The sequence below is a fragment of the Rattus norvegicus genome, chromosome 5 (assembly GCF_036323735.1).
Source record: "Rattus norvegicus strain BN/NHsdMcwi chromosome 5, GRCr8, whole genome shotgun sequence".
In the NCBI taxonomy this organism is placed as follows: domain Eukaryota; kingdom Metazoa; phylum Chordata; class Mammalia; order Rodentia; family Muridae; genus Rattus; species Rattus norvegicus.
In genome coordinates this window covers 7,964,255-7,980,000 of record NC_086023.1, presented here as the reverse complement: position 1 = coordinate 7,980,000, position 15,746 = coordinate 7,964,255, and the positions used below count along the sequence as shown (strand labels likewise).

Sequence of the window (15,746 nt, the reverse complement as noted above, 5' to 3'; positions counted from 1 at the left end):
GCCTTCCTTCCTTTCAATCAGTCACTGTCCTTAGCTGCCAGCAAGTTGTGCATTAGAGGCTTGTGATAAAATTAATCACAGATTATTGAGATTCTGTCTTTACACTTTACATTGTGAGCCAATTATTAAAGAGTTTTCATTTTCACAGATGAGTGTGGGGTTAGGGGAGGCAGACATACACTAAACAGACTTAGTATCTTTCTAACTCTAAACACACCGAGCTCCCTTGTTTCAAATAAGAGTTGTTGCTATTGTGACCACTGTGACTTCTCTAGTGAAGCATTAGTTTGTTCCTGTTTTTTATTTTATATTTTTTAGACATATGAACTAGAAGATAGACAACAGTTGTCTTAATTTAAGTCAGAATCTAGCAAGCCTTATCAGCTACCAAGGGCATCAGCCAGCTAAGAAATCCAAGCAGCCATACTGCCTGAAAGACCCATCTAGATTCTGTGGACTTAACTGGCCAGTGGCTTCTGAGTGGCCCCTTTGAGATCAGACACGGAGGACATGCTCGGGTTCATACCTGAAGTCACTTAGGTGTGAGGCTCCGATTTGCCTTGTATGTACCTATAATGACTCTTTGAGACAAAGGTAAAGATCATGAACCTCAGCTTGAACTGACTGGTGTCATGGCAACTAGAACTTCACCTTTTGCTGGTCTCCACCTTGCACATGCTACAACATTTGTGCACATTAATAATTCATTGCAAAGTGCCAGATTTCTTTGTGCTGTCAAGCTGTGTCAAGGACAGACTACACCGTGCTATCTCAGATGCCATCTAGTAGGATATTGAGGGCAAAAGCTATTAGCAAGGAAAACCAGTTTCGGCTTATTTTGGAGAAAGCCGTGTTTTCTAGTCACCCTTTGCAGTAGTTCTTCTGCAGAGTTTATTTAATACTTCCTCATGCCCCAGGTGAGTTTGCTTGTGGCCAGCTGTCATCGCCCATATCTATTCAGGCAGCAAGGAAGTGGTTAACAACCTCAGTGTGCAGTCACATGTCCTGGACTTGAGCAGGGAGAGGAAGGAGCACAGGCTTCAGAGACAGCAGAATGACCCTCATGTGGGTTCGATTGCCTCAGAGGGTTCGTTGTCCCTGCTTAGCAAAGGGTCAGGCCTGGTAAGAGTTTTATGCAAGGGACAGGAAACCTGCAGGCTGACTGTGTGGCCTCAGGTGTCTTCACCTCTTAGTGTCAACCACGGCATGATTGTATGGGCATCACCAGGAGCTGCTATAGTGATTTCTAGCTTCACCTGCAATTGGACACTTTCTAAACAAAAAGACACAAAAGCCTATTCCATTCCCCTCATGCAAAGGTCTGCCTGATAGATGAAGAAAGCATATACTTTAAACTGAACATTGGCCCAATGCTACTTTAAAGGTTCAGATCCTCACAAAGCACTCCTCCCATATTGTACTACTAGCCACTTGAATAATTCTCTCCTATTGTGTGTTTGTAGTGCACACATAAAGACTTTAATTATATGGCCATATTTGGATTTTTTTATTTTTGCCTTCTTCCCTTAAACACAAAGTAGCTTCACTTTCCAGACAACATTGCAGGTGGGTGGGATGGACCAGGGACATCAGAGCAAAATTAGACCCAAATCATATTGTTTTTATACTGTGTAGTAACTGTCTTGTGTGCAAGGTAAACTTTTAACTGGCTTACATTTGATGAACAGGTAAATGTAGAATTCTGCTCAAAGACAGGCGTGTAGGAATGGACCAACTCCTGTCTCACTAATGACTGCTTGGCCAGGTCATTATATTATATTATACTATTTGCACCTGCGAATAGTAGGTGTAGAGGAAAGACGTATTACTTGGACACATTGATGTCACCAGACTCCTTTCTGAAGGGAGGAAGGAACATTAATCAGTTTTAGAATTTTGCTTCAAAATTACAGTTGAAACCTAGGTAGGAACATGTCAATATGCTGTCACCTGCCTTTGTTCTGTGTGTGTGTGGGGGGGTCTGGGTAGTTACTTACCTGTAGACAGGACCCTAGCTCATGGTCCTTGTCTGGATCTCACCTGCCCTGGTGTATAGGTTTTCAGTCACCCGCCTACCACAGCCACTTCAACAAGAGGATCAGATTGAGATCTTGCTGGTGTTTTAGACTGTGTGCAGTTTCTTAGCATATAATGTCAAGTCCCTGTACCTGCCCTACAGTAAGAACTTCTAAAACAAAAAGTTAAAAAGGCACTAAATTTATCCCTGTCTTTCAACACTAGGCAAACTTAATATAGACAACCCCTTTAGCTCAGAATGGTCTGACTTAGGCTCCTTTTACTTTTGATGATTTGAAATGATAATATGTTCAGGAGGAACTGTACCTTGAATTCTGATCTTTCTAATTGCTCCGCTCTTGTGCCCAGGTGACACAAGTGCTCTGAGCACACTTGAAATGGGCTAAGAGAAGCTGGAGTGCGCAGTAGGTATGGTATAGCAGATGTCCTTTCTCCTCACAGTGAGTTTATTGGTAGACTCATAAAGCCTTGGAAATGACCTCAGGTGAACATGAAGAATAAATTCTCCTGGAGCTGGGGAGTTGCCTAGAGCTTGCTGTACAAGCGCAAAGTTTGGGTTTGGGTCCCCAGCACCCGCATAAAGGCCAGCTAAGGTGGTGGGAATCTGTTGCTGGTGGGTAGAGACGGATGGATGGAGTTCGCCATTCAGTCTGTTCACCCTCAGTAAGTCTAGGTTCAGTAAGAGGCCCTGTCTCGAACACTAACATGAAAAGCAATAGAGGAAGACACCTGATGTTGACCTCCGGCCTCTGTGTGCCTCAGCCACCCCTTCACTGCCCCGCCCCCCCCCAGAAAACAGTCACACACATACAACGTTTTTAAACGAGCAAAGCTGAACTACAAGCTTAGGGTTTTTACCTACTTTATAGCTACTAATCTTAACTAGATGTTTAGAAGATGTAGCACTCTTAAGACTTAAGACTTTTTACTTTAGTTTGGAATGTATGTGCTCCTCTGCAAACTACTTTATTTCAGCTCTGTGACGTAACCACCACATTTAAGGTTTAAAGCCTATAGATGACTTGAAGTACCAGTTCTTCTGAGGTATCAGGCTGACCACAGTAGTGTTAGAATCATAACTGCCCTGTCCCTATTTATAAAGAAACACAATGGAACCAAAATGCTATTTCTGACAGCAGTTTTGTGCTGGCCCTGTCCTGTATAAGAGGGTTGACCCTTGTATTCACAAGACTGACTGATATATATGTCTCTGAGCTTATCTGGGACAGTCAGACAAGTAACTGTAAAACAAGCAGAGTCAAAATACTAAAATCTATAATGATATGCTAAGGTGAGTGATATGCATTATAACCGAGAGACTTAGCTATGTTAAGCTGCTCTAGAATACTTCTAGACAGCATGACCTGGCTGTACCTGAGTGATATGCATGCTATAGAGTGCTCTGGCTTCAATCTCTGATATCACATACACGAAGGCAAAAATATCTTCAAGAAAGAATTAGCTGGGTTTTTAAAATCAGTAAAGACATCATTAGAGATTCCAGTGATATGAAGTATTTAAAACTCATTTTAAAACTAGATAAACAAGTAATTAATATTATACTTTAATTAATATTATAGTTTACGGGGGCAACTGAAAACGAGTTTGGCGTGGGTTCCAAAGCGGAATGGGGTGCTCTGTGACAGCCCAAGAGGCAGGCTAGGGAAGACCTTGAGAAGCTTGACGAACACTCATCTGGCAACTGTTCCACAAAGTCAAGCGTGGAAAACTTCAAAATTAATTGCACCACTGTGTTTGATCTTGTACACACGATTATCCAAACACTGGAAATCCATGCTCTGACTTGATACCTTAGCCAGGAAAGTGTCTGAAGTGGAGCACAGCTCTTCTTCAGGTAGGCTGTGTAGTGTTTTGTCTATAGCTTCGTGAATCGTGGGCCCAGCGCTGGCAGTGGACCATAGCTCAACAGCAGACAGATCACTCTCCTCCGCCTTCTTTTAAGAAGCAGGTTATAAAACTGTTGGGAGCCTGGCGGGACGGTTTATAGATCATTTTAAGAAATTCAAAGGATTTTTGTTTAAATAAAGCCTTGTGTCTTGAAGATAAAAGTTTAGTAAGAAGTCCGTGTTGCCCCTGACTTTGCCCCCCTGAGTGGGTGAACTTGGACTGTGACCTCAGAGAACCCTGGGTGCCTAGCAGTACCACACTCACACCCTGGCACTAATTGTTCACTGAAATGGTGTTCTGCACTTTATACGTTTTATGTTCTAAAATACCTCACCTCCTGCTAGTCTACTTTGACTATAAACCCCAGGTGCTAACACACAGTACAAGGATGGCTCTTCATTCACGGGAGTGTCACCATGGAAACATTGCCATGAAGAAACCAACACTATGGGGCACCTGCTGGTAGATAGGCTGGCAGTCAGTCTCTCACAGACTAGAACACAGCTGAGCCATGGCATGAGTGGAAAAGCTCAGATTCGCCAGCCACTGTTGCTCAGACGGTGATAAAAAGCCTTCTCCTAATGACTTTCTTTTCATCTGTGGACTCTGAACGCTCTTGGGTTACAGCCTTGTTGGTCACGGCTCATAATAGGCCTTGCAGAGCAATGATACGGTGCTAGGTTAGCCAGACACTTAAATGAGCGTCTCTATTGATAGATGTAGGATGTTTCTAAATGAACTGGGAAATGCAATTTTTACGGCTCAGAGACTGTTCTGTGATCCTAGGTTTTAGAGGAGATGTTGACATGTCAGTTCTAAAGCCTGCATCTTCTTTCAGACCACTAAGGCCTTTCTTCCAACGATGCTGGAGATTAATCATGGCCATATTGTGACGGTGGCGAGCTCCCTGGGACTGTTCAGCACTGCTGGAGTTGAGGTTTGTCAGTTCAAAAGCACATCGAAAAAAGACCAGCTACCACACCTTCCTGTCAGCTCATGGTGCTTCCCTCTGACCCAGGACCAGCTCTGGAGGAGAACAGCCCAGTCCTCACAGAGCAGTTTTCCTTAGCAGCCTTGATGGCGGTTAAGGCCTAGGGTCAAGATGGCCCATAGAGCGAAGACAGAGAAGTAAGGGCTCACATTCTGTTTTAGTCAACCGGCCAAAAGTGAGCTGCCTGCTGCGAGCTCATTAGTGAGCTCGTGGCCAGTGGCAGGTCTGAGTTTCTTAACCCTTTCTTAACTGTGTCCAAATTATACAACATTGTTCTTTAAGGCTTGGCTTCCAGAAGCCTAGAAAGTTGAAAACATCACTTCTTGCAAATATGTAAATATTTTCATATCATATGCTCTTAAGTTTTAGTTCAAGTTCAGAAGATGTGGTACTATTGCCATTTTAACTTCAGATCAGTTAGACTTGTCTTTGTTCTTCTTGCATTAATGTAAACAAACAGGTTTTTCAGTCTCTGCTGCTAAACAAGAGACATTTGTAAACTTTCCAGGCACTTCAAAGGGAAGCTCACTGCATTTTTTTCATTTCAGTCTTTTAGCTGTCATAGAACCCTCTTCAGTGACTTCCCCCAAAGAAACATGATACTTGGTTGATGTGGTAAAAAGTATTCTTCTGTTTCTGTTGTAGCCTGGAAAATGTTGTTTCCGCTCTGAACCACTTTAGGTAGATATCCGTCCTTTAAGACAGCTTCCTTCCCTCTGCCTTGTTACCTCCAACCTTTTGTAATGAACACCTAGCCAAACAGGACCAGGAAGCTGCAGATTGGATGGAACGTTTTTACAGAGACTCACCCTTTCTGTTCTCTCCTCTCTTGCTCAGGATTACTGTGCCAGTAAGTTTGGAGTTGTGGGTTTTCATGAATCTCTGAGTCATGAACTGAAGGCTGCTGAAAAGGATGGAATTAAAACAACTTTGGTTTGCCCTTACCTTGTAGACACGGGCATGTTCAGAGGCTGCCGAATCAGGTCAGTGGGTGCCCATCTTCTTACCAATACAACAGAGTAATGTCAGTGTTGTTATTTAAATCTCAGATATTAATATCATATATGAGTTATTAATACTATCAGAATATCAGCCGCACCTGTGGGGAAAGAACACCAATGTTAGGGTTTTGAATCTCAGCTCGGACAGAAAATACTAAGACACCATGGTTCCACGTGGAAGGTTTAATGAGAGAAGAGTAGAAGAGTGGAAAGGCGCCGGCCATGGGCACGTGGAGCGGGGGAAGGGAGGGAGAACAGAGAAGAACAAAGAGCAAGAGGGGTAAGAGAGGGTAGGAGGGAGTAAGAGGAGGAGGAGGAGGAGGGGGCAAGCAGCCCCTTTTATAGTGTCAGGCACAGCTGGCTGTTGCCAGGCAACTGTGGGGCGGAGCATACCTAGCTGCTGCCAGGTAGCTGTGGGGATGGAGCTTAGACAGAATCCCAACAGTCAGGACAATGTGTGGAGTTCATCTCCAGTCAGCCGTCTTGTACTTGAGTTTTCAGTAGAGCCTTGGCTAAGGCCATCTATTGTGTAGCACACATTTGGAGTCACATAGCACTTCTCCAAGGGCAGGGGCTACGAAGTGAGACCTAGCTAAAAGAGAAGGAAGGGCAGCTAACCTGGAGTTCTCTAGTTCAGGTTTGTACAGAAGCTGTGTAAGATCACAAGTGAGGGTTTGATTCGAACGTACTGGGATTATGTGAGACTATCAGACAGAATGGGTTTCTCTCCATCTTCAAGGGGACCTACAAATGTCCAGGATTCCTCTTAGTCTGTCAAGGTCCTTTGACTTCTCTACTATTATGATGGCTGCAGGGGAGAAGTCCTTAATATGACTTTAATCTGGCTATGAAACAATGTCACCCGCACAAAGGATTAACATGTCTTCTTAAAAAGACTAAATGTTGTGCTCCAGATTTGAAAGCTTTTTTTTTTTCTAGAAAGTGTATATAGCTAAGTTCAACTTGATTAAGACAAACCCATTTAGATTTACTAACAATGAAGTGGTATCCCCCTCAGACTTGGGAAGGAGGCATATGGGAATCTAAATACCTCAGCACTGGGTTTTAGGAGGAACCCGACTGTGACTCAGCAGGGACACTTGTGAAGGCTGTGACTGGAGAGCTTTGCTTGCGTGAATTCGCAAGGACATTGCAAAGGACAATGATCTGGACAGCCCCCTGTTTGCTGGGGACTGCTCTTTAGACTCAGTGAGCAGAATAAGGGATGGAGAACGGTGTGAGTCATTCCATTCTCCAGCTGGCGCTAAGTCTAGACTAGACATCCGCTCTAGGGCCTGGGATGTGGCTCAGATCTGGGGCATGTGCTTAGCATGTGCAAGGCCTGGGTTTGATTCCCAGCTCCAACAGGAAAATGAAATCCTTGGCGAACACCTGTGTGACTGTGGTGTTTGTTTAGGTCTGTGTTGCTGGGGTCCTGGTGTCCTCTTAGCACAGTGGTCAGGGCAAAGGCTCTGAAGAGCAGTGAGAAGGAAGAAGATGTCTCATGTTATGTGTGTAGCACGGGACTCAGTGAATTAGAATGTAGTCCTTTGCCTCAGAGATGCCTTAGAATACAGCTTGACTTCCTCAGCCAGCCTCGTGAGTCTCACACTCGGAAAGGCTACTTGTTTGTGTATACACCGTCTCAGCCACACCTAATACAAAAAGCAGCATCGCTTGCTAGAGCTTAATGATTGAAATAACAAGTGCCTTTCTAGTCAAGGAAAAAAATCAGAATAATTTGAAGTTTATCTTATAAGGCATCTCACCAACCTGATCTCATTTTACAGAAGAGCCACCTAGTTTTGCTTACTTATCTCCTAACTTATTTACTAGATGGTACAAGTGGAGTTTGTTTATAATAGGAAAATGTGAGACAACACAAAAATACCAAGAAAGAAGTAAAGTGTTCCAGAAAATCTTGTCCCTCAGTTAATGTCACAGTATTTCGGAGTATTGTCATCCTTCTTTACTGTGTTAATTCTGTAAATTTTCAGAAAAGAAATCGAGCCCTTTTTGCCCCCTTTGAAGCCCGATTACTGTGTGAAGCAGGCCATGAAGGCCATCCTCACTGACCAGCCCATGATCTGCACCCCTCGTCTCATGTACATCGTGACATTCATGAAGAGGTAACAGAGAGCCCTGCCCTGCCCGCCCCAGCCCCGGTGAACGAACGTGTGGCCTGCCATGTGCTAACTGTTCTTTCCTTTGCAGCATCCTTCCCTTCGAAGCAGTCGTGTGCATGTATCGATTTCTAGGAGCAGACAAGTGTATGTACCCCTTTATTGCTCAGAGAAAACAAGCCACAAACAATAATGAAGCAAAAAATGGAATCTAAAGTGCTTTTGTACGGAGTGCCGTTTCTGTCAGGATGGTTGGTCCGTGTGCATCAGCAGTACTGAACGTCTGGATTCGAACCCCATGCCGACTGTTTTTCTAATCAACTTTTTAAAAAATAATAAAGTGTAAATTAACTGACTAGTGTGCTTGAAAACTGTGAGCTTGGGTTTTTGCCAGTGGGGTCTTTTTTAGACAGGGCCCTAAACATGAGTCCAATATTTAGACAACACTATGTGACATCATTATTTTTTTAATGAACAGAGTCTAGAAATGATGACTACCGTGTATTTCATGTGCTTAGTCTTCTGGGTCCCCACAGGATTGATTCATTCATTACCGTGGAAACCCAGTCGGCACCTTGTGCATTCAAGGACCGACGGTGTGGCCTGTTGTGTTGTGTTGTCGCTTCTTCTCATCACGTCTGGGGTTCTGGATTTTTTGATGTCAGTTTGAGATCAGTGCAGTCTGACCATCACAGTGAAGGCCATGGGTCTCTTTCTTAAACTTACAGACTAAATAGTTGGTGATTTTTAAATTCAATCTCTGAAGTACTAGATTACATGTTTAGAGACCTGGTTAATCCAAATGGTTATACATTTTCTACCTGTGAATTTTGCTGCATATAGAAAGTGCCCTTTCCTCACGGAGCTGCAAACTCATGTTTAAGGGAGGAGAGAGGACCTTGTCTACCGAACACAGCAGCTCTACAAAGATAATGGGAATTTCTGCATTAAAAAGTCCCCACATTCGTGCCAGCTTTGATTAGTGTGGGGGACGGATCTTGTATGGAGTATTGTGAAGGGTGTAAAGATTCCTTGAAAGGTATATTCACATTGTAGAACAGCAAATGACATTTTTACAGTATTTTTTTGTAAAGCAAACTATTTTGTGCCTTGAATTTGGTATATGTGTATTAGTGAAACATTGTAAAGTGAATTTCTACCTCTGTATCTGCGTGTGTACCATCCTCTTGTAAATTACTATGAACATTATGTGATTGCTTCTGTTTGTTTGTTTTAGGATGTCTTGTTTAAACGGTGACCAATGTTTAAGGCTGTTCAAAGAAGCCAACTTTACTAATCAGGAAGTTTTCTAAAGAACTGATTAAATACTTACATAACTGACTGTGTGGTTATTAGCTGTCGACCACATTATAAGGAAAAGCATTGTGAGGTTTTCCCCTGCCTATCTTACTCTGGTTACTCAAAGAAGTGTTTGAATGGGGTAACACTTAGGGTGGGTTTCATGTAGTCCAATCTCCAGTCTCACCAGCTGCCCACACTAGGTACTTCACCAAGAGCTTGTTAGAAATGGGAAGAGAGAACAACCCCATTGCCTGTGTTAGTGTGGGTGTCGCTGTCACCCGTTGCCTGTGTTAGTGTGGGTGCCTCTGTTCAGGGACCCCACATTCTGGAAGGGGCCTGGCTCACTGCTGATCTTTATTGTGCATTTGGACTTCTCATTAGGTATGACAACCAACCACGCCTTGAGGCAGTCTAACACTAAATTTATGAACTGCTGCTTGATTCTCACGTATGAAGCAGTGTTCTAACAGTGCTGGGTGGGACAGCTGTTTTCAAGTTATCTAGGTCTTTTCCCATTTAGGCTAGGAAAACCATCCTGGAGAAGTCTGTTCATTTAATAGCCCGTTTCATCAGCCTTAAAGCCAACAAGAATCCTCATTACATTTAATTTTGTTCTCATGTGTTAGAGTCTAATCTGTTTCTATTTTCGTTTGGTTTGGCCCTTATAAAGTGGTCCATCTCCAAGTTCAATAAACCTAATTTGTTTAACTTTTTGTCTTTTATTTCCATGTTCTAGCCTAGTTAATTGCTTCTGGGCTCCCTTGAACTGTCCACCTGTCTTCCCCAGGATTATGTTCAGTTTGAAAGGGGTTAGTGTTGAGACGGGCTGAGAACTGCAGAGTTCCACATACTGTCCATCCTCTCCTGTCAACATAGTCAAGTTGCCTAGTGTGCATTTGTGCATCTCTGTTGTACTTGCACAACATGGACTCACTTGAACTCAGCCTCCATACTTGGCGTTGATCACTGTGGTGACTGCAAGGCTATTTCTCTGGCTGGTGGATCATCTGTAACCCCCTGTCCTCTCCCCAGCTTGCACCTTGACAGTAATGCTGACTCTTGTGTTCTCTTTCCTGGCTGGTTCATGTGTGTGAGTGCTCAGGGTCACAGGGCCCAAGGCTGATCCCCGGGGAGTCCCACTTATGTCCCTAGCCAGCACTGGCCCTGTCTTTTCTAATCTCTCAACCAGTTTAATGATGATCATATTGAGTAGGACTTAGAAATCAGAAGTTTCAAAGCCGACAAAGATAAATTCCAGCTATTATCCCCCTTGATCTACCGGGTCTGCTGCTCTGTCACGTAAGATTAGCTTGACAGGATTGAACTCCATAAAGCCAGGCTGTTTGTGTGTGTGAGAGAGACAGAGACAGAGAGACAGACAGTGAGAGTGTTTGTGTGTGTATGAGTGTGTGTGTGTGTGAGAGAGAGAGAGAGGGAGAGGGAGAGAGAGAGAGAGAGAGAGAGAGAGAGAGAGACAGAGAATCCTGTTTCTTTGAATGGCTATACCTTTCTAGTTTTTCCCAAGTTGAAAAGTGATGTGCCTTTTTCAAAGATTGTTTTCCGACTAGCAGAAATTATTCTAAGTTGATGCAGAAACTGGGGAGGCAGGTAGGTTCTTTCTGTGCCAGATTCCTTGACTGCACTGCACCTGCTTACAGAGATGAGTGAGGAAGCTCTGTAAGGGCCAGAAGTGGCCGGGAGCACAGAGGCCACGTGTATCCACAGTGTGATGCACCAGCCTTCTGCACGGGGATTCATGGGGCTTGTTCATTTCAATGCCGGTGCCTTTGTTCACACACACGATGCATGAAGCCTCAGACTCTGGTGAGGTTTCAGCAAGATGGGGAGCGGGGACCTGGTAGCTGATGTAGCTGGCTTCCCAGGGAAGTCCCAGGAGTTAAATTGTATTCATTGTGGCTAAAGCAGAACATAGAGGGGGAAATGGTTCCTACTCTCTAAGGATTCCATCTTGAGAATAACCCGCATTCTCGATGAGAACCAGCTTCTTTTCATATGGGAAAGAAGCAGAATAATCCACCAGAATTCTGTGGATTCCTGAGACAATGGAAGCAAGAAACCACTGGACAGCTGCTACCCAGAGCCGGGTTACCCACTGTAAGGCAGGGGACATGAGGATGGAGCTCTTGTGCTGAACTAAACATAGTTAACTTACCAGCTCTCGGGACTGAAGAGCGTGCTACCCACGAAGAATGAGTCAGTGCATCTTCAGTGGAAAAAACAGACTCCACACAGCAATGTTACGTTGGGGCAGGCCATTCAGGTAGGCCTTTAACCTTAGCTACGTAGAAGAGAGGTTGAGGCAGGAGGAGCAAAAACATTCAAGACTGCCTGGGCTATAGAATGAGTTAAAAGCCGTTCTGTGCAGCTTAGTAAGATCATGTCTCAGTAGAAAATGGTTGAGACATAGCTCCATGGTAGAACAGGCTTAGAATGCACACAGCTCTGGGTTTGGGCTCCAGTACTGGGAGGAGTGGAGGGTGGTATTCTTGGTGCAGGGGTGATCTTCACTGACCTGTAGCTGGACGTGGACCCTTGCCTAGGGAAGGAGTTTGGCACTGTGATTCTAGACTCGGAAGCTGTGAAATAGTCAGACCCAGGAGGGGGAAGGGCATGACAGATCCAAGTGGGCCATAAGAGAATATGAAGAGACTCAGGGACCCGGCTTGGATTTCCTCTCCCAAAGTGAAGAAACTCAACTAGAAACAATGCCCTCCTTCCTGCCTGAACCCTAGCCTGAGTTCTCTCTCTAGCTTGAGTCACACTTCAGAAACCTTAGCTTGTCCTAAGAAAAAGTCTGTGTGGCCATCCCTGGGGTGGGGACCCCTTAAGGTGAAAACAGTGTTAACAGATAGCACATGGTGTGTTTAATCTTCCACTAGGGTTTCTAGTAACTGAATCCATTGCTAAGACAGCAAAGGACATTTTCTTGCTAAGCAAATCCTAGAAGTTGTTCTCTGGCAATTTTGCTTGTTTGGCCTCAGAAGCAAGAACTGCTTAAATGTGCAGGCAATGTTTCATGAGAACCCTGGGGGAAAACAAAATACATTTCAGGAGTTACTAAATGGATACATGGTAGCTAAAATGCATTCTCTTGGTGTGACAAAACATGAAATGGGACCAGCCTTTATCAATCCGTTCACAGCAATGCGTTCCTATCTGGTCCTTGAAGCATTAAACTCACTGGAGGCCAAGACCTGCTGAAGCCAGGACCCAGATCAAGATGAATGTGCCTGCCCCCCAGAGAATGCCAAGGCAGAGTGTGAGGCCTCGATTCAGCTCCTACTTACTCTTAACTCTTCCTGGGTTTACAGTTATTTAGGGATGGCAAAGGTTTCATGACTTGTCACTCTGAAGATGCTGAAAGATACCTGTCTCCTCCTTCCAGAAAGCCTTTCTTCCCAGGTTATTTCTCATTTACCTTGCTCTGTTTCCATGGAGAGCTTAGCATAGTGCCTTCCAAGAAGGAGCCCCTAACAACCTTTTTAGCTGTGGCTGTTGAAATCTTTGTCAGCATGAGCCAAAAGCTAGAGTCTTGATTAGCAAGAAAAACAAAGCATTGTCAGCCCAGACTGGAAACTTGAGGTTTTGCTGTCAAGGTGATTGAAGCCATGCTGCTGGGAGAGATGTATGTGCCTAGCAGCCAAGAAAAATGCCCCGTTCCCTTGCCCATGCACCCTGGGTGGTCCACCTAGGCTCCACCACAGCCCCACCCCACCCCCTCCTCCTAGGAGAGCTCGTGACTAGCTCCTTCATTCTCCCGCACTCTGTAGCCCATCCATCTCCTCCAGGACCCGAGTGGTCCAGGTGGCTACTGAGTGGGTGGTCGTGCTGGCCCATGGACATGTCCTGTGAGCCAGCCGCACAGCATCCTGTAGAGTTGCTGGGCAGAAACAAACTGAAACACGTCCTCTGAAAAGACGCAGTGACGTTCTAGAAATTCCCATATGAGGAAATAGGGCATCTTCAGATGGAACCAAGATGAGACTGTTTTGGATCAGAGTGGCTCTAAATTCAGTCATTGGTGTCCTTACCAAAGAGAACTTGGAAGGTGAGGGATGTGATCCAATGGTGCCTGCCTGGTACAAAAATCACGGTTACTGTCCCCAACACAGCATGAAAGGGGACACACCATAGTACACACCTATAATCTCCAGTGGAGGCGGGAGGATCAGAAATTCAAGACCAACCTCTACTCCATAGTGAGTTCAAGGCCAATCTGGAGTATACGGGACAGGTAGGTGGCAGGGAGGTGGAGGCAGGCATGACACAGAGGCAGAGACAATGACAGTTTTTACACCAAGTACCAGGGTCTGTGAAGGGTGTGCAGGACTGTCCCTTAGCAGAAAGAGCCAACCCCCACTGCAGCTCTGATTTCAGAGCCTCCAGACTTGTAAAGGGATAGAGTCCTGCTCCTTCAATTTTACAGAGCTGGGAATGGAACTCAGGACCTGTCACTGAACTAATCCCCAGCCTGATTCGTCTCATCTTAAGCCACTCAGGTTGAAACACTTCCACTGCAAACTCAGTAACCTTCGCTTCTGCTGTCAGCTCGAACTCCAACCCTGCTCTGCCTGTCCCTGGCCTTGAACGTTCTCAGGCCTCAGTTCCTACGGGTACAAACCGGGACTAATAGCAGGCCTTCTGTCAAGAGTATGCTGAGGGATAGGGCGGGATGCACAGGGTCTTACCGTGTAGACCACCAGGCTGGCCTCACACTGACAGAGATCACCTGCCTCAGCCTCCTCAATCCTGAGACTAAATGTGCACCATGCCTGACCTTCCTGTACACTCTCAATGGATGCAGTTTTGTGTCTACAAAAGAGCAACCGCACACGTTCACCTTCACAGTGTGCACGGGGGTGGGGGCAGTAGTCAGACCCAAGTGTCTGTTTCTAGGGCTGTTGTTTCCCATGGCCTTTGCCTTTATCTGGGCACTGTACAATTCAGTCCAGTTTCTGAGAGTCCCCAGCAACAGCTGCCACAGTAAGTGGTGCAGCTCCAAAACACTGCCCCATCTGTAAAATGGGTCCCCAGGCTACCCATCTATAGGATCACAAATTTAGGAAGCTCCCACAACCCCACTCAGGATTGAGAATTCCCTAGAATAACACAGAACTCTAGAAAACACTGGTGTTTCTGGTCTGTAGTGGAAAAAACATAGATGGACAGCCAGATGCCCTTACACAGGAAAAGTATGGGTGGGACGCAGGACTCCACACCCCCATGAACACCAGCGGACTCTTTGTGTTACTAGTTTCTACTTGCTCTGTTCAGTGTTGCGTTTTGAGACAACCGTAGTTGTATTACTCCTGCAGCCTGAGGGTGGCCTAGACCTTGCTCTGTAGTCAAGGCTGGCCCTGACCTCAGGCTTCCAACTCTAGTGTGGTAGGATGATGAGCCTTCATCAGAGCAAGAGGTTTTGAACATCGGGGCAGAGTGGGGCCCTTCTTGACTCCCAGCCATCGAGGAGGCAAAAGCAGGGGGATCTCTGTAAAATTGAGGCCAGCCTTGTTTACATAGCAAGTTCCAGGACTGTCAAGGCTATGTGGAGAGAGACTATGCCAAATCAATCAATCAGTCAATAAAATAAAAATGCTCTACCAGTCTTTGTTACGGAGCTTGAATCAAATCATTGGCCACTGCAGGGTGGATTCCATCTGCTCTCTCTCCACAGAGTAGTGTGCTGGTTAAAATTCCCTTCACCTCTAAGAGAACCCTTCAAACTCTGCACGTGCCCAATCTCCATCAGATATGACTGCAAGAGGTGCCCTGTGAATAAAAAGAGAAGATCTTACCATGTCAGAAATTCTGAGTTCTAGGAGCTCTATGCTGGGAACTGAGGACATAAAGACCAAATATGTTTGGGGTGACATTTAATTTTGTATGTGTGTGCACACACAACATGGTACACAAGTCCAAAAGTGTTTTATAATACTCTGGGTATTGTGCTGGAATCAATTACTGTAATTAAGGGCTTGGCCTCTCTATTAATTATTTCAGGGGGCTTGGTCCTAGCACTACATAGAGTCAAAGGCACAGGGGATGTTCCATAGAGGTTGGCCTGGGCTCCTCCATGGGATTTAGATACCTGTAGTTCATGTTTTAGAAGTTGGACTGTGGGGGTTGGGGATTTAGCTCAGTGGTAGAGCGCTTGCCTAGGAAGCACAAGGCCCTGGGTTCAGTCCCCAGCTCCGAAAAAAAGAACCAAAAAAAAAAAAAAAAAAGAAGTTGGACTGTGTCAACATCTACCTTAAAGGGACTTCCCACATCTTCTGCTTATGAACCCACTTGTTTTCTCCTGCTCTGTTGCTTCCAAGGAGCTGCTAAAGAAAGAAATTCAAGACAGACAGGCTTCGGAGGCCT

At 45.1% G+C, this 15,746-nt stretch overlaps 1 protein-coding gene across 2 annotated transcripts in view; it reads left to right on the top strand.

Moving 5' to 3' along the window:
- Positions 1-10,070, top strand: part of Rdh10 (retinol dehydrogenase 10) — a 28,904-nt gene extending 18,834 nt beyond the window's left edge. Inside the window, exons 3-6 of one of the 2 annotated variants that reach the window (XM_039110151.2) lie at positions 4,784-4,882; positions 5,774-5,919; positions 7,935-8,066; positions 8,152-10,070. In XM_039110151.2, coding sequence (XP_038966079.1) covers positions 4,784-4,882; positions 5,774-5,919; positions 7,935-8,066; positions 8,152-8,275 — 501 coding nt within the window. In that variant the 3' untranslated portion in view covers positions 8,276-10,070. The remainder of the gene's footprint in view (positions 1-4,783; positions 4,883-5,773; positions 5,920-7,934; positions 8,067-8,151) is intronic. The other variant, NM_181478.2, reaches the window with a different exon arrangement.
- The last annotated feature ends 5,676 nt before the right edge of the window (positions 10,071-15,746 follow it).